At 38.1% G+C, this 19631-nt stretch overlaps 1 protein-coding gene across 8 annotated transcripts in view; it reads right to left on the bottom strand.

Moving 5' to 3' along the window:
* MTA3 (metastasis associated 1 family member 3) overlaps positions 1–19631 on the bottom strand; it is a 221566-nt gene that overhangs the window by 79150 nt on the left and 122785 nt on the right. For 7 of the 8 annotated variants that reach the window (XR_005797288.1, XM_040496630.1, XM_040496628.1 and 4 more), the window contains exons 5-6: positions 15035–15098; positions 12105–12222 (exon numbers count right to left, since the gene is read on the bottom strand). Coding sequence is in view for 7 of the 8 variants with exons in the window: in XM_040496630.1 (XP_040352564.1) it covers positions 12105–12222; positions 15035–15098 (182 nt within the window). In the remaining variant the exon portion in view is untranslated. Of the gene's footprint in view, positions 1–12104; positions 12223–15034; positions 15099–16443; positions 16587–19631 lie in introns of those variants that run through there. The other variant, XM_040496634.1, reaches the window with a different exon arrangement.

Raw genomic sequence — 19631 nt, 5'->3', positions numbered from 1 at the left:
AGGGAGTAGATAACTAAAAGAAGGTTACGAACATAGTACTGAAGATTCTACACAGATTTTACTTCGAGGCAATGAAAAGCACCAGCCTTTTCAGTAGGAGAGTGGCAAGACCAGAAGGAAACTTCATACCTCACACTTAGCAATGGTATGTGATGAAGACAAAATATAGTGCTGACGCTGATGACAGAGAGCAAAGACAGGAGACATGTGTAGCAGGTAAATGTCAAGTCTTGAGAACTGCATTCATAGCGTCGGCATTAACAGAAAGCAGGAATGCTAGCAGGGCTGAGGAAAAGACTGACAATAACGCAGGATGCTTGCTTTATTTTAGGAATCTCTCACAAGAAGATAGAACTGTCAGGCGGGACTCAATGTCAAGACAAAGGATAGTAACGGAAAAGAGATGTGGGAGGCAACTGGAAGTCCGATTTACAGCTACGGGTTTCTTATTAGGCTGGGGACTGATTTTGGCTTTGTTTAGCTTTTGATTTATGAGGCAGAATGCCTTGCACTGACTGATACACTCTGAAGCTAAACATCCCTGGTGACAATCCTAGGCTGTGAGCCTCTAATGTGCTCAGTCCTAGCATAGGAGCAAGCAGGAATCAGGCTCAACAGGAGAAAGGGGTGGAGGAGGGTGGCAGGGACCCATCCTTTCCACCTGCAGTCTCCTAAGTCAGCCACTGCAGTCAGGGTGGGGCTTGCCCTGCCTTGTTCAAAGGCAGGTAACCACAGAGCCAATCTCCACCCCCAACATAAAGAAGCACAAGCAGAGCAGAGCGAGTACTAGATCTAAAGTGTTTGAAAGGACTTTCATTTTCATTGTTTGTTGCTTACAATTCTCAGCAACCTAAGCCAAGACATTCAACATCACCTCACAGTTAAAAGCCAAAAGATTTGCCAACTGTATGAAACTTGAGAGTAGAATCACACAATTACACTTCCCTGTAATCTTCAAAAAATAAAACTTAAGATAAATAATAACAGTACGAAAGATAATAATGGTAAATAACACAAGATGATTAAATGATGATGGTATCCAGTATTAAGCCCCTGTCACATTATATACTCCAGAATGTAATGATAAAACTGGTATTTACGTTTCAAATATAAGTTAATTAAGTTGACACATTTCAATCCCACCCATACATTCTACAGCATATAGCAGAAAGAGAATTCTGTGTAAGAATTCTAAACAGGGGCACCTGGTGGCTCAGTCAGTTAAGTGTCTAGACAACTTTGGTTCAGGTCTTGATCTCACGGTTTGTGGGTTCGAGCCCCATATTGGGCTCTGCGCTAACAGCTCAGAGCCTGGAGCCTGCTTCAGATTCTGTGTCTCCCTCATTCTCTCTCTGCTCCTCCTCTGTTTGTGCTGTCTCTCAAAAATAAACAAACATTAACAAAAATATAGCAGCAACAACCACAACAAAATAATAAATATAGAAATGTTCCTGGGGTGCCTGGGTGGCTCAGTCAGTTAAGTGCCTGACTTCGGCTCAGGTCACGATCTCACAGTTCGTGAGTTCAAGCCCTGCATCGGGGCTCTGTGCAGATAGCTCAGAGCCTGGAGCCTGCTTCAGATTCTGTGTCTCCCTCTCTCTGCCCCTCCCCCTCTCATGCTCTGTTTCCCTCTCTCTCTCTCTCTCAAAAATAAATAAAGATTTAAAAAAATTAAAAAAGAAATGTTCCTGGGGTGCCTGGGTGGCTCAGTGGGCTAAGCATCCAACTTTGGCTCAGGTCATGATCTCACGGTCCATGAGTTCTAGCCCCACGTCGGGCTCTGTGCTGACAGCTCACAGCCTGGAGCCGGCTTCGGATTCTGTGTCTCCCTCTCTCTCTACCCCTCCCCCACTCATGCTCTCTCTTTTTGTCTCAAAAATAAATAAACATCAAAAAAATAAAAAAAAATTTAAATGAAATTTTCCATATCTTGGGGTGCCTGGGTGGTTCAGTTGGTTAAGTGTCCAACTCTTGATTCTGGCTCAGGTTATGATATCACAGTTGTGAGATTGAGCCCTGCATCAGATTCTGTGCAGTAATCTTTGGAATGGTCTTGGTGACTGTGGTATGAGCCAGAGATGGGACCAAGACTAATGGTCATGTTCACGCTAGTCATTGCAATAATCTCACCTTACTCTTTCATTTATGATTATCCAGGCAATCAGTCCAGTCCCAGTCTCATCCCACACCAGCTTATGTACATCTTCCTAATCTCTGAATTCTTAAAAAATGTATTTACCAACTAATTACACGAATGTATATATAGCACCTTATTTTTGCTTCATAAATTTTTCATAATTTTGAAAAAAATGTAGATTTAGCAATGATTTTAAATGTGGTATCCCTAATCCTCCAGCTACTTCAAATTTTAAGGTTTCTATTAAATATGGATGAAAGAAGAAAAGAAACAAAAAAAAAGAAAAAGAAAAAAGAAAATTCAGACAAAGTACTTCTTCAGTATAATCACCTAAAAGTACATAATAGAGTTCAAAGACTCTGAAGAACTAAAGCTATATGGAAATCATCTTATAGGCTCTTTCCTGGATAATTGAAAATATTCTTTGTTCTAAACACAATTCATTTTCTTTGCACCAATCATCAGAGTACAATACTTGTCATGCTATTATTAAATTCAGAAACACACAAAGATGCCATTAGTCACCATTTTTATTCAATATTGTTCTCAAAGTTCTGGCCAATGTTTTACGTTATCAATCAAAGGAATGATGAGTTACTAGAGACAAATACTGTACATCATTTACGTGTGGGATCTAAAAAAGCAATACTCATAAAAACCAGAGAGTGGAACAGTGGTTACCAGGGGCTGGAATGTAGGGAAACTGAAAAGGGAAAGATGTTGTTTTGGGATACAAATTCCAACTACTAGAAAAGTAAGTCCTGGAGATCCAATGCATAGCATAGTGACTATAGTCAATAATACTATAAACTTCAACGTTGGTAAGAGACTAGATCTTAATTGTTCCTGCAACAAAAAAGAAAGGATAATTGTATGATGTGATTAGCTAAGCTATAGATAGTAATCGCATTGCAATATATAAAGTCAGCAAACCAACACTCTGTACACAAACTTACACAATGTTATGTGTCAGTTATATCTCAAGAAAAATATCTTATAAAAAATAAGTAACTAGAAAATATCTATATAAAAGTAACTAGAATGGCACAATAAGGGGCGCCTGGGTGGCGCAGTCGGTTAAGCGTCCGACTTCAGCCAGGTCATGATCTCGCGGTCCATGAGTTCGAGCCCCGCGTCAGGCTCTGGGCTGATGGCTCAGAGCCTGGAGCCTGTTTCTGATTCTGTGTCTCCCTCTCTCTCTGCCCCTCCCCCGTTCATGCTCTGTCTCTCTCTGTCCCCCCAAAAATAAATAAACGTTGAAAAAAAAATTAAAAAAAAAATTAGAATGGCACAATAAAAATAGAACATAAAAAATCCAGTGCCATTCCAAAGAAAATATAATGTAAAAAAAATTATGTTTTTGTTGCTGTAATAAAAAATATAACACTAAGAAACAAAACTGGAGTTATGTTTATATAAAACAAAACTTTTAAAGAAACTTTCAAAGAAGATAACTTGATTAAAAAAGAGGAAAGATTTAAAATCCTAAGGATATCATTTTTGTACAAGTATACCAACAGGCTAAATTCACAAAATTTACTTTGAAAGCCAATAAAATAATTTGAATAGTAACCACCACAAATCCAAGAATAATAATAAAAGAATTAACTAGGGGCACCCAGGTGGCTTAGTCAGTTAAGCATCCAACTCTTAATTTTGGCTCAGGTCATGATCTCATGGTTCGTGAATGAGTTCGAACTCCACACTGGGCTCTGTGCTGACAGCAGGGAGCCTGCTTGGGATTCTGTGCCTCCCTCTCTCTCTCTCTCTCTGCCCCTCCCCACTCCTGCTCTGTCTCTCTCTCTCACTCTCTCTAAAATAAACATAAAAAATAAATAAATGAATGAATAAATAAATAAATAAATAAATAAATAAATAAATATGAGGAAATGGGAACTTAAGAGGGTTTAGTTTTCCCAAGGTGACTCAGCTAAACATATTATTGCCAGGTTTGGCACAAACCTACAAACCCACAGTCATTTTAGTTTATTAATTTAATGTTACTATAACACTTTTTTGCAGTTACAAATTTTAATGAATATGTAAAAAGATTTTGTTGAAATTTTCAGTATTACAGTGAAATAATAATTCAAAACTTCCCACGTTATGACATCTTTTTCAATGGGAAATTCTCCAGGTGGTTATTTCAAACGCAACAGAAGATTTAAAATCTCAAAGAAACCTTTATCTTCCCTTGCAAACTACATACTAGTCTTTCCAGATCTCAAGAGTTTGTTAGATGGTGGGTAGCCATAAGCGAATTTTTAAATTCTGAAACTACAAAAAGATTTATTCACTAGCAAGACAAATGCCACAACAACGTCTTAGAATCCCAAGACATTCACAAACAAAGCAAGCCTGTTAGGGGCGCCTGGGTGGCGCAGTCGGTTGGGCGTCCGACTTCAGCCAGGTCACGATCTCGCGGTCCGTGAGTTCGAGCCCCGCGTCGGGCTCTGGGCTGATGGCTCAGAGCCTGGAGCCTGTTTCCGATTCTGTGTCTCCCTCTCTCTGCCCCTCCCCCGTTCATGCTCTGTCTCTCTCTGTCCCAAAAATAAATAAACGTTGAAAAAAAAAAAAAATTTTCAAAGCAAGCCTGTTATATATTCTGGCATGGTGTTGATGCTGCCACCTACTGGGGGTATTAATTCAGGTTCTATATCCCATGCCAATGCAAATTTGAATATGGCCACTGGTCAAAATGTACCCACTCAAGAGTATCAAAAGGGTTAGTAAACACAGACTCTGGCAACTCCTAAACATCTGTTGAGTGTGGTATTTTCTGTATTTAATTTCCCTGCAAACAGGCACTAGCTATGTATATGATGGTAATGTCATATTTTCCTTTTTTTTTTTTAAGGTTTTATTTATTTTTGAGAGAGAAAGAGAGAGACAGAGACAGAGCTCGAGTAGGAGAAGGGCAGAGAGAAAAAGGGAGACACAGAATCTAAAACAGGCCCTAGGCTCTGAGCTGTCAGGACAGAGCCCAATGTGGGGCTCGAACCTGTGAACTGCGAGATCATGACCTGAGCCCAAGTTGGTGCTTAACCGACTGAGCCATCCAGGAGCCCTACAAGAACTATAACTGTTGGTATACCCATTTGTCACCCTATACCCTCTTCCCTGAAAATATATTACTTACAAAAAAGGAAGCTCTTTATATCTTGCATCTAGTTAGTTGCCTGATTACAAGTGAGATGAAACATCTTGGATATGCTAAATGCTTTAGGCTCAAATAAGAATCCAACGTGACTTCTTCATTTATGATGAAAAATGTGGTGTTTTTCTTTGTTACAGATGAATACTTACAGCTAACAAATTATAAACTTAAAAATAAACTTAATGAGAAATGTATAGAATCTATATGACTAAAACTATATTGAGAAAAAACATTAACATAGGGAAAGGGAAAGAGAGAGAGAGAGAGAGAGAGAGAGAGAGAGAAAGAAGTGAACCATAAGAGACTCTTAACTCTAGAGAAGAAACTGAGGGTTGATGGACAAGGTGGGTGGGAGACAGGCTAAATGGTGATGGGTATTAAAGAGGGCACTTTTTGTGATGAATACTGGGTGTTATATGTAAGTGACGAATCACTGAATTCTACAACTAAAACCAATTTTACCATATATGTTAAATAACTTGAAACGAGAAAGGAAAAAAAAAAAAAAACAAAACAAAACCACAAGACCCAAAAGTATCCTTGAAGAAAGAAAAAAAGACATCCCTTATTTCTAATTAAGACTTTTCAAAACCATCAAAAGTCTGTTCCCTCTAAATTAACTGAAACTCCAATAGACATACTTAAGATTCAAGCTGATAATAAAATTCATTTGGAAAAATAAGAGGAGAATTAGCCTCACCAGATATTACCACACACTACAAAGTCACTATAATTAAAACAGTGAGTTATTAGAGCATTAACAGGCAAACAGACCAGTGGGACAGAATAAAAATCTCAGAAACAGACCCATGTAGAGACAGAGAAACAGACTCAATATTATGAAATGACCAGTCACCTCCCAAAGGAATAAATAATATTAATACAATTTCAATCCGAATTCTAATGAAATCTGGAGGGAAGAATTTGACAAACTGATGAAAAACTTCAACAGTTAGGGGGGAAAAATCTCTGAGATGAGACACCTCTCCACACTGACACACACACAGAGGGTATTTTAAAGAACAATGAAGGGAAACTTGTTCTATAATAAGAGATAGATAAACTTGGATCTATCACCTATTACACAATGAAACATTGAATACAATTTCATGGATCTATATATACAGTAGCTACATAACAAACTGGAGAACATGTTAAATTAATAACAGTGTTTAACAATGGGCAAAGAGGGATGATCTAAGGGACTACTTTTTGTTTTTAGTTACTTGCACTTTCACTTTCACTTTGCAAATTATTGCACAATTTGCAATAAAGTAATTTTAAAATCTAAAAACTGGGAAGAAGCAAAGAAAATACAGTGGAGCCCTCATTGTTATACTATGTTGCAAAGGGACTTGGTCAAAGACACCTCTAACTGTGTGGTTTATCTGGCGATTCTGACTATATGATGAAGAGACATGACTCAGAAAGAAGCACTGAACAGCAGCCTTTAGCATGTAATTCTCTCAATCCTGAGAGTTACTGGGGTATCTCAAGAGATTCAATGGGGACTTCTCTCCCACCTCATCCCTAATAGCCAGGCTTTTCTTATTTTATTTACGGTCATATTGTAGGGTGTTTCATTTAGGATTCCATTACCTAAATAAAGTTTGTAACCACCCACCCAAAAGACTGCCAGGAGAAATACTATATTAAAGGCAATTAAGACTTGTTGATGAGGGGTGCCTGGGTGGCTCACTTAAGCCTAGGATTCGACTCTTGATTTCAGTTCAAGTAATGATTTCAAGTTCTGAGATGGAGCCTGGTGTCGGGCTCCATGCTGAGCATGGAATCTGCTTGGAATTCTCTCTCTCTCTCTCTCTCTCTCTCTCTCTCTCTCTCTCTCCCTCCCTCCCTCCCTCCCCCACTCACTCTCTCATGTGTACATGCTCTCTCCCTCTCTAAATAAGTATATAAACATTTAAAAAATCTATTAAATAAAAGATAAATTATATAAATGAACATTTAGTCACATTTTTTAAACATAAAGTCTGCCTTTGTCAGAGAACTGGTACAACTCTTCAAATGCTACAAGCTGTTAAGAATCATTCCTCTTACAAATAAGAACTTTAAGTCTGGTTTGAGAAGAACCATAGAATACATTATTGCATTTTATGTATCATTTTGTTTCCTAAAATCTTTTTTTTTTTTTTTTTTTTTTTTAATATTCTAATCTAGGTAGAGACTCCTGGGTGGCTAGTCGGTTGAGCGTCTGACTCTTGATTTCAGCTCAGGTCATGATCCCAGGGTCATAGGATCAAGCCCTGCATGGGGCTCCGTGTTGAGCATGAAGCCTGATTAAATTCTCTCTCTCTCTCTCTCTCTCTCTCTCTCCCCCCCCCCCCCCCCCCCCCCCCCCCCCCCCCCCCCCCCCCCCCCCCCCCCCCCCCCCCCCCCCCCCCCGCCCGCCCCATTCTTTTTTTTAAAAAAAAAAAAAAAAAAAAAAAAAATGCTTGGGAATGCAAGCTGGTGCAGCCACAAAATAGAACTACCCTACGACCCAGCAATTGCACTACTAGGCATTTATCCAAGGGATACAGGTGTGCTGTTTCGAAGGGACACATGCACCCCCATGTTTATAGCAGCACTATCAACAATAGCCAAAGTATGGAAAGAGCCCAAATGTCCATCAATGGATGAATGGATAAAGAAGAGGTAGTATACACACACACACACACACACACACACACACACACACACACACACAATGGAGTATTACTTGGCAATCAAAAAGAATGAAATCTTGCCATTTGCAACTACGTGGATGGAACTGGAGGGTATTATGCTAAGTGAAATTAGTCAGTCAGAGAAAGACAAAAATCATATGACTTCACTCCTATGAGGACTTTAAGAGACAAAACAGGTGAACATAAGGGAAGGGAAACAAAAATACAAACAGGGAGGGGGACAAAACAGAAGAGACTCATAAATATGGAGAACAAACTGAGGGTTACGGGAGGGGTTGTGGGAGGGGAGATGGGCTAAATGGGTAAGGGGCATTAAGGAATCTATTCCTGAAATCATTGTTACACTATATGCTAACTAACTTGGGTGTAAATTAAAAAAAATTTTTAAATAAAATTAAAAAAATGCTAATCTAAGTAGATATGCTTTCCAAATAACATCACACTAACCAGACTTTATGCCTTTCAGGGGTAAATACCATATTTAAATAGTTTTCTGGATAACAGGAACTTGTGAGTTTCCATGATATGATTCTTCTGCCCACTGTTACTTGAAACATCCCAACTTCATGACTTGGTTCAGCATTTATCTCTCCATGAGCAATACACAATTTCTAGGCTTTCTATACATCAGGGCGTATGCTCAGTGCTCAAGGGAGAACCACACAATCAATACCCGAGTGTTGATTTTAAAATTTCTGAAGTCAAATAATAAAAAATAGTATAAAAGATAACATGAACGACTGATCTCCACAGTTCAAAGATGGGAGGGACTGGGGTTCAGGAAGGAGTGACAAAGGCTGCTGAAAGGATGCGGAACTTGGGCTGGGGGCCTACGCACACATGAGCACTAAGGACCTTCCTGGCTTTTGGCCTGTGCACGGAAGGACTTGCCGAACTACCTCACTTGGAACATAGGCTTTTGTCCAAAACTCACAGAACTGCTCACTAAAAATGGTGGGATGTACTATGTATAAATCATACCTTAATTAAAACAAGGGAAAAACCCACCACCTGTCAATGACTACCTGGAAGACAATTAGGCATTCTGTATAAAATTTCAGACATACATGCCCTAAGACTCAGCAATTCTACTTTATTTGCCAGTTATATCCAGAGCACAAAATTATCCATTATACTCATTATAGCACTGTTTATTAATTTTAAACATCAAGGTTTTGGGGGGGGGATAAAATGTTTAGTGAACAATTAGGTACAGAGATATAAGTCTAACATCAAACATTAAGGACTAAAGATGTAAAAATTCCTTCTGGAAGATAAACTGATTTGCACAGATGAGAACATCAATGAATGCAATCTCTCAACCTATAATAAACTGATTCACTACTCTCAATCTGTTCAAAATCATTTCCAAACACAGGTGAGTGCAGACATGGCGTTCTGTTCTTCAAGCTTAATCTTTATTGACTGACTTTTCCTGGCACTTAAGTTCAGGAAAACACAGATGACTGTAGCCTGGCATTATTCACAGCCACCACGGACACCAACGTGTACAATTCTCACACTCTATCTTGAGTATCTATTGATTTAACTCTTCTGCATACATTTTCTTAGAAGTATGACAAGGTAAAGAGAGAGAAGAACATATGGAAGAACTCCTATGTTTTTATAAAAGTTTAGGTTGGGGTGCCTGGGTGGTTCAGTCCGGTAAGTGTCCAACTTCAGCTCAGGTCATGATCTCACCGTTCGAGAGTTCAAGCTCCGCATTGGGCTCACTGCTATCAATGCAGGGCCCACTTCAGATCCTCTGTCCCTCCCTCTCTCTGGCCCTCCTCTACTTGCACTATTGCTCTCTCTCAAAAATAAACATTTAAAAAAAAGTTTATTTTAGTAATCTCTACACCCAACATGGGGCTTGAACTCACGACCCCGAGATCAATAGTCATATGCTCCTCCAACTGAGCCAGCCAGGCACCCCTGGCAGTACTTGTATGTTTTAATAATCAGTGGGCAAAAACAAAAAGTGAAGGCCTTTTGGTGAGTAACGTAAATCGTAAAGACCTTAAAGGAAAAGACTAAGAAATCCCAAACTTTTGTATGATAAAAAATAAAATATATTTAAATTTAAAGTCACTATTAAAAATTTTTAATCAAATAATTAGGTCTGTGGGGGAGAGGTTTATAATCCTTATAGACAAGGTAAATACTTCTGTGTTTGCTTACCTTTAGTAGTCAAGTAATTCTTGCCAATGCATAAAAAGATAACAACCAAGTAGAAAAAGCACAAGATGGAGCACCTGGGTGGCTCAGTCCATTCGGTGTCCGACTCTTGATTTCAGCTTGGGTCATGATCTCACGGTTGTGGGACTGAGCACCATAGTGGGCTCCGTGATCAACTTGGAGCCTGGTTAAGATTTTCTCTCCCCCCTCCCTCTGCCCTTCTCCGGCTTGCATGTGCGTTCTCTCCCTCTCCCTCTCCCTCTCCCTCTCTCTCTCTCTCTCTCTGAAAAAGAGTGTGCCTGGGTGGCTCAGTCAGTGGGGCGTCCGGATCTTGATTTTGGTTCACGTCATGATCTCATAGCTGTGTGATCAAGCCCTGAGCCAGGCTCTGTGCTGACAGCACCGAGTCTGCTCGGGATTCTCTCTTTACTCTTTCTGCCCCTTCCCTGCTCTCATGTGAGCTCTCTCTCAAAATAAATAAATTTTACAGTTTAAGAAAAAAAAAAAAAAAGAGAGAGAGAGAAAGAAAGAAAGGGGTGCCTGGGTGGCTCAGTCGGCTAGACATCCAACTTCAGCTCAGGTCATTATCTCATGGTCTGTGAGTTCGAGCCCCGTGTCAGGCTCCGTGCTGACAGCTCGGAGCTCGGAGTCTGGAACCAGCTTCAGATTCTGTGTGTGTGTGTGTGTGTGTGTGTGTGTGTGTGTGTGTGTGTGTCTGTGTCCCTCCCCCACTCATGCTCTCTCAAAAATAAATAAACATTAAAAAAATAAAAAAAAAGAAAGAAAAAAGAAAAAGCCCAAGAAATTTAAAGGCTAAAGATAACTAGGGCAAGCATAATTTCAATTTTAAAACAAAACAAAAAACTCTAAGACAATTATATATCAAAATGTGGCTAAAAAATGAAGGGTGAAAAAATTCCTCATAATCAGTGTTGGTGAAAGCACCTGGTTCTTTCATAATATAGTAATAGTTGTTTTGAAGAGCAAAGGAGCATTTTCAATATGTAAAATGTATATACCATTTCACTTCCAAGAAGTTATGCTTGAAAAAAATATGTAGGTATAGCTTTTCTAGCAGCATCAATTTGTAACATCGAAAACATAAATGCCTAAAAGTCTACCAATAGGGGGCTGGAAGAGGGAATTATAGTACATCCATGCAAATTTAAGACCTGCACAGTTAGTGAAAAGAATAAAACTCACTGTACTCATAGGGAAAAGTACTAAAGTTATGCGGTTAACTGAAGAAAGCAGTTGCAGAGTAACATATGCAACATGGCACTGCATGTGGACCCTTCCTGGACGGAGGGTAAGCCAGCGTGAACCAAATAAACACACCAGAAACGACCATAGTGATTAAATATGGGTTTGGAATGAAGGAGAGCAGATGGTGTTCATTTCCTACATTATACATTTCTGTGTTTCATTTTTTAATGTTAAGAATGTTTACTTTTGAAATCAGAAAATAAAGGTTTGAGTGTACAGTTTTAACAGGAGAAAGAAAAATTTGTCTTGTTAGGAAGATATTTTTGAAATGCAAAGCTCTGAATCTCTCCAGTACATAACTACCCAGATTAGCCCAAATCCCCACCAAAACATAACTGTTCACTAGATTCCAGGCACCTCAGTTAGATGATTTAGGAGCATTCAGGATTTCAAGGCATGTACATATCACATGAAGATACAAGTTCAACGATACGAACATTCTAGAAGTTGCATTTAAAAGGAAAACACAGCCAGAAAACTCACAAAAATGTAAAATAAAAATCAAACAATTGATCAAATAAATTATTTTCTGTTGTTATTTGTTGTATTTCTACAAGGAGAAGAACTTGTAACTCTTAAACTTTAGCCCAAAAGACGTTTCTCCCATATGAGGAAAAGAATATTTGAGTTTCAAGACATATTTGTTTTCATAGGACTTGAAACCCAAAGGAAAACATACCTTCTAAGAGCATTTCTGGAATGTCTGCTTGATATCTAGGTCCCACTCTGATTTCACCTTTGTCAGCTAATAGTGTTTTCACTGAAGGGTCGTAGACCAATGAATAGAAAAAGGTATCCTGAGAAAAAATGACAGAAAATATCTAGGTAAGCTCAACTCCTTCTACTTTTTATAAAGCAATGAGGCCCATGTCATGATAATGAAATCATAAAACTTCAGAGAGTATATAAAATTTCCTTTTGGTGAATAAATTCATAAATCTTGAAGAAGAGAACAATGTTAGGGTCATCATGTAAAACAGTGTAAAATTAAATCAAGCAAAAACAAATAGCAAACAATAAAGGTAGATTATAAAGTTTTGTTGTTTTAGTCTAAAAGAAAACCAATGAACTGCTCTAAAACAGATTCTGAGCTAGCAAAGCTAAGCTCTAAGTCAAAGGTAAGACACCTGAATCAAGCAATCATTTAAATCTCTAAAGCCCACACCAAACAACGAGGACACAAGGCGCCCTTACTTCTGGAGTGTCCACCCACATTTCATCAACATACTCAAATGGATACACATTTCACATTAAAGTTTAGAAGAGCTGAGCTTACATACAGTTTCCTAATTAAAATGTCACATTGCATTATTTCATGGAGCATCTATTAATTCCAATTCTGCAGTTCTCCTTTGAATTCTGAAACATTCATATTTATATATAAATAGGCATATAAACGTAACTACCTACCACCACCGGCACACCCACCAACTTTCCAAGGTTCTTTAAAACGCAAAAAGGCCCTAGTTACTGTGTCTAATGGATAAAATGACCAGGCTACCAGGTCTTTGCTGAATTCTGTATCACTACTGAAGGTCTTAAAAGGTCTTGTCCCTGCTTCCTGCTATGATTCTGAGGGTTATCTACTATACAACTCTCTGCATTATATGCTGGAGGGGTCTGCTCCTACCATCAGCACTTTACCATGACCGTGCCGAGCAAGCTACAAATAAGAGATAATCTACCAGATTGTAAAGCTTTCTCGTTACAGACTGTGATAAAGGGAAAGGAGAGAAACAGACAAGGCGATACCATCCATTCAGAATTCTTCTGCATGGGTCACGGTCAGAAGAAAAGACTAAAGAATCAAACACAACAATATGACAATTTATGCATATAAAAAAAAGTCTACCTGGGGAAAAGAAAAAAAATCTGCAGAATATATAAACCAACCTGCTCAATAGGCTGATGGAGGGAGATCAATATGTAATCAGAATTGTTTGTTTTGTAAGACAGGAGCAACAAAGAATGTTACTAGGGTGACTGACGCTGCTGCCGTTGGCACAGTATGGGCTTTCAAGGTACACATACTTCTGGTCACTTTTATTGTGTAAAACAGGTTAGTATAGTATTCTAGAAAAATGGGATTTTGCCATACTATACAGCAGAATAAAATGAAATTCTTACTTAGGGCCACAAAAGTTGCTTAAGACTCCTTAAATTTACATGTGCCAATATGGGAAATCGCTTAAAATGTAAAAGGTAATGTTAATTTTTCTAAAAGGAAAACATTGTGATTAGAAAGCTGTCCTTTAAGGGGTGCCTGGGTGGCTCAGTTGGTTAAGTATCGACTTTTGATCTCAGCTCAGGTCTTGATCTCAGGTTCCTGAGTTCAGCAAAAATACCACGTTTTTAAAAAAATTACACCGTCTTAACAGCCAAATACACCAGTAAAATAAACTGAAACATACTCATGTTTCCTCCTTTTATTCCTGCTTCTATGAACTAATGGTAACACCTGAGCATTCTCTTTATCCATATTATTTTCCACATGTTGACTGACAACAAACACTATTACCTTCTTTTCTAAATTTCACAAGAGTAAGTTATAAAGACTATCAACCTTTTTTCTGCCTTGAACATTTACCTCCTCTTAGTTTTCTCTGTTCAATTTTCTAACGTACAGTAGTTCCACATGTCTGCATCAATCCTTTCAGGGACAACACTTTTAAGTATAATAAAAATTTTGGGGGGGGGGGGGCGCCTGGGTGGCTCAGTCGGTTAAGCGTTCAACTTTGGCTCAGGTCATGATCTCACAGTCCGTGGGTGCGAGCCCCGCGTCGGGCTCTGTGCTGACAGCTCAAAGCCTGCAGCCTGCTTCCGATTCTGTGTCTCCCTCTCTCTCTGCCCCTTCCCCGCTCATGCTCTGTCTCTCAAAAATAAATATTGAAAAAACATTAAAAAAATTTTTTTAATATATCCCTTTAATTCTTTAAACACACACATACATACATACATACATACATACATACATACATACATAAAGATTTGGGAAAACAAAAACATCATGCAACTATAAAGGTTAAATCTTAAAATGTCAACAGTAAAAATTTTCTCATTGTGGAATGTTCTGTTTACAGGAATTTCCTCCTTCTAATGAAGTATATGTTCTCACCCAACTTGTGAAAATAGGTTTAAAATGTCTCTTGTTGAAGTTCACAGAAGGAAACACTTGTAGTTGACAAAGTTTATTGAGATTCTAGGAAAGAAAGCAGACCACCAGTGCTAGGATCTCATCTGGAAAAAGCCTAAAATAAAAACTCTTTACTTAAACAACAACAAAAACAAAAAACAGGGAGGAGGATTGAGTACACAAAAGTCACTTATTTCATAAAGCCAAAAATATTTCTACTGCTACCAACTACATCATCATACCTTATAAAGCCTTTCATTACCAGCTTAAAAAAGACGGCACAGAAGTTTTTGCCAACTCTTCTCTCAGTTAACCAGAAAAATAAAATTATCCAAAAGTATTCTGGTCATTACACTTTTATATAATGCTGCTCTCCCGGTGCAATAGTTTGGTACAGAAGAAATACATTTAAAGGTATGGGCTTCATGTGAAATCAAGGGGGAAAAAAACATAAAATAAGTGCAATTGTGAATTACCTCTTTATCAAGATATGACAATACTGACTCTGTCTCATTCAGAAGGGCAACACTGCATTTTCCCCTGTTGAAAAAGGGAAAAAGTGAATGAATGTCAGAAAGGCCACCTCACCTTCACATCGATGACATATACAAAGTCAGGAATATTCAGAATGTAAAGTTACTATTAAGAAACTAGATGGCAGTTACAAATATACGTAAATGTATACACTTAGACTCGCTTTACAATCCTGGTGTCGTAGAACATAAAAAATAAGACTGTTTTTGTAGGCATTTACTGCGAGGCTAACCTGTGGAAGGAACTGTTGTTAGGCAGTAAATTTTATGACATAAAACACTTCACGGGTATTTTCTAATTATTACAGAAAAATAAAAGGAGTACAATGAAACCTTCGTATTAAAAGTGAGTTTCTGAATCTATAAAAAGTTAATATGAGGTGATTTTATACAAGGAGTCTTTAGACAAAGACTTCACCATGCAAACCAGTACCTAAATAATCTTCGGGTTTTTTTTTAAGTAGCCACTGCATATGAGGACCTAAAAATAATATACATTCATCAGGATTAACTAGCTTACCTTTATTGACCTTGCTCTAAAGCCTAGTTAAAATTTAAATACACTGCTATAAAGTAGGGGGCAAAATAAAGACCTACAGATTCAAAGACCTTGAAGTCTGATGGCATTTACCTTTGATCACAGCCCTTGGTGTGAGTTTGAAAACGAATGGCTATTAAAAAAACAAAAAACAGTCTTGTCCAGACTTGAGAAAAATTGAAGTTATCCAAGTAGAGGCATTTATTACAAATTCGTTTTCAATTATCCTCACTATCTTGAAAAATTCTGTAGACCTACGAATTTAACAGGAGAAATTTGGTAGACAATTCAAGTTGCAGATAATTGGTTAGGACTCACAAAATATTGTTTAAATGCCATAATGTTATTTGATTTTGTAAACAAAAGTCACTTCTTGCTCCCCACAAAATAACAAGCAAAAACAAATCGTCACATATACATTGAATGGGAAGCTAAAAGAGCAGGCTGTTGGAACACCAGAGTGAAAAACAATTCAAAGGAAAAGATTACCAAAAGCAAAATAAAATGTAAAAAACACTAACACAAAGGTCAAAAATTACAGTTTACCAAGCATTTTCCAGATGTATATTCCTTAAATTTAAAAAAGTTTAACCCTCATAAAAACATCTTTTTCTGGTAATCATCTATAGTTAATATAACTTCAAAAGACTTCTGAGAACATGTGTTATTTCCATATTATCTTCTCAAATCTCTAACTTAGCGAGAGTTATAAGGGTTTTTGGTTTTTCTACTATATTTTATTCATGCAAATTACTGAAGCAGAAAAATTAACATTACTTCGGAGCATATAACAACACTCACAGTCAACAATTACCTGACATGCTCGTGGAAAGGACAGAATAATGCGCAGGGAAATTGCTCCGCTGAGGTTTGCACATCTACAGCTGTCACAGAAGAACTTCGGTGACCTGTGGGTGTGCTCCTAACACATGCAATGTGCATAAGTGGGTTTCCAAAAATAGGTTTCGTCTAGGTTTTTTTTTTTTTGCCTCTGCAACAGCTGACAAAGCAGTATTTCTAACATTTAATACTTAATTACCTAGAAGAAATAAAATCTTGTTTTTTAAAGGTCTCTAAAGCCACTGTTTTTTTTTTAAGTGCAGAGGAGCAAAAGCTGAATGTCATCTTAATAGATACCACTTTCTTCAACAGTCACTTGAATTTCAAGGGTTAACAGACACTGAGAATTTACACAAACAATACAGCCTACTTAAGAGTTTCTTCCATACTGTCTGAAATGACAAGAGGATTTAAACTGAATCATCAAACCACTATTTTCATATTTATATTAGGAGATAAGAAAACACTGGTTATGTACTCTTTTAGAGATACAACAGGACTGCAAAATCACGAGGATACCCAGCCAACCTAAAATACAAGTTATTTGGGTTAATGTAGCTTTTATGCAAAGATGAAAAAAATAATGCATGATTTTTCATCTGTAAGTTTTCTTTTTTTTTTTTTTTTAATTTTTTTTTTCAACGTTTATTTATTTTTGGGACAGACAGAGACAGAGCATGAACGGGGGAGGGGCAGAGAGAGAGGGAGACACAGAATCGGAAGCAGGCTCCAGGCTCTGAGCCATCAGCCCAGAGCCCGACGCGGGGCTCGAACTCACGGACCGCGAGATCGTGACCTGGCTGAAGTCGGACGCTTAACCGACTGCGCCACCCAGGCGCCCCACATCTGTAAGTTTTCTTTACCGCAGCTATGTATTTTTCTCCCAAATTAAAAATGAAAATCTGAGGGGCACCTGGGTGGCTCAGTGGGTTAAGCATCCGACTTCGGCTCAGGTCATGATCTCGTAGTTCATGAGTTTGAGACCCACCTCAGGCTCTGTGCCAACAGCTCAGAGCCCGGAGCCTTCTTTAGGAGTCTGTGGGTCTCCCTCACTCTCTGCCCCTCCCCTGCTCATGCTCAGTCTCTTTCTCTCAAAAACAAATAAACATTAAAAAATTTTTTAAAAGGAAAATGAAAATCTGACACTTAAAATATTCAAATACATATACTAACAGCTAACAAAGCAGGAAGTTGAGTCAGAATTATTTTATGAAGTAAATATGAATATGTAATTAACAGATGTACTACCACGCCAAGAGTTGTTGATAAAGGTAGCTTAAAAAGAGATGTAAAGAGCTGGCTTCCTTTATGCTGAACAAATCTTGGCTCACAGAAAAAGAAATAGGATGAATTTTAAGCTAACCCCAAACTAAAGGAACTATTATCAAACGGTGAATATAGATAACCCAACTGATTTATGCTGAATCTCAAGCAATGACCCTAATTGTGCTCTTCCACCATACTTTAGTCCATAAAGAACAAAGATACCCAAACATGACGATATAAACATAAAACACATCAAAGACCTTAATACGAAGAAAAATCACTCTAGGCCTGTGTAATTATTTATGTTACTTTTCTACAAGCAACTATATACAGTAACACAGAATTTTTCACTGAAAAAGGTTTTTTGTTTTTTTTTTTAATTTTTTTTTTCAACGTTTATTTATTTTTGGGACAGAGAGAGACAGAGCATGAACGGGGGAGGGGCAGAGAGAGAGGGAGACACAGAATCGGAAACAGGCTCCGGGCTCTGAGCCATCAGCCCAGAGCCCGACGCGGGGCTCGAACTCACGGACCGCGAGATCGTGACCTGGCTGAAGTCGGACGCTTAACCGACTGCGCCACCCAGGCGCCCCTGAAAAAGGTTTTAAAAACATACTCTGTTTGCTTCAGAAACTGGGCAGGGTGTTGGGACAGAGAGACATGTGAATAAATAATTATGACACAACGCAATCCTGTGTTTAATGGCAGGTTCTGATCAGCCTATCTGCTTAAGAGGATGTTCAGTATACTCCCACAGATTCAAAAACCACATGCAAAAGGCGCACCCAGGTTACAGATTTATTTAAAGATGCTACCTATTTGTATACATGAAAGAAGAAGTTTAAATTAGCATCCATTTCCCCAGTGCCTAAAGACTTTCGGTTCCATACCACTCCAGCTTGTAGAATAATGGTGCAGGACCACCAGGGTCCCTGCTTAGGAAAATGAAAATTTCTTAGTGTCACACCAGATTTATTGAAGCCGAACATCTTGGGGAGGGATCGAGAAATCCTCGTGGTTAGGAAGAATCACCAGGTGATCCTTAGTCAGATTTACTGAATCCAAAGATCTCAGGGAGGGATCAAGGAAAGTACATGGAAAAACAAGCATCACCCGGTGATTGTTAGGCATAATGAACTTGAAAAACCCCTACTACAGATGCAGAGTCTGACTAAACTTTCCTTGTTCAATGAAAGACAATAGTTTTTCATGATAGAAAGGCATTTTCTCAATGGCCTTATGAGTCTTACAGTTGTTCTGGATTCTGAACATTTTCTCATATTGAAAACAATGCTAAGTTCTGTGATTGGAAATTCAGCGAACAGACAGTTTTAAACAGTATTTAATCCAAATTTTTAAAAAATGAAGTTTAAAGATCCAAAATGCTTTCAGAAAATGATATTTCACAACAGCAATACTGTAAAATAGGACAAAAGGAGATTCAAAATTCTGAATGAAAGGATTCCCAAATCAAAATTTAATGCCTAAAAAAATCAGCAGCTAAGTGTAGAAAACATTTTCAAGATAAGCAAGGACTAAGAATTTTTTACATTTTAGAAGACTAATTGAAAGGAAAGGCAAAAGGGGCACCCGGCTGTCTCAGTCAGTAGAGCATGTGATTCTTGGTATCAGAGTCATGAGTTCGAGTCCCACATTGGGTATATATCTTACTAAAAGAATAAAGAAGAAGGAAAACAAAGGCAGAACAATTATTAAGTCCAAGGAAAACAAAAGGCTGTACAAGAAAGAATATGTGCGGAATCCTTACATGTTCGTAAAATACAAAGACTGATTATTAAGTTAAAGAAAAATTGTGATATATTGGAAACATGAGGGAAAGGAAATAGAGAAGAGAAAGCAGAAATTTCTACAATTGAAAAAGTAAGAGTAAGCAGT

This window comes from Herpailurus yagouaroundi, unplaced genomic scaffold (assembly GCF_014898765.1).
Source record: "Herpailurus yagouaroundi ecotype Mexico unplaced genomic scaffold, PumYag 188, whole genome shotgun sequence".
NCBI classification, from domain to species: domain Eukaryota; kingdom Metazoa; phylum Chordata; class Mammalia; order Carnivora; family Felidae; genus Herpailurus; species Herpailurus yagouaroundi.
The sequence above is the reverse complement of the archived record's forward strand: the minus strand, read 5'-3'. Positions and strand labels throughout refer to the sequence as shown.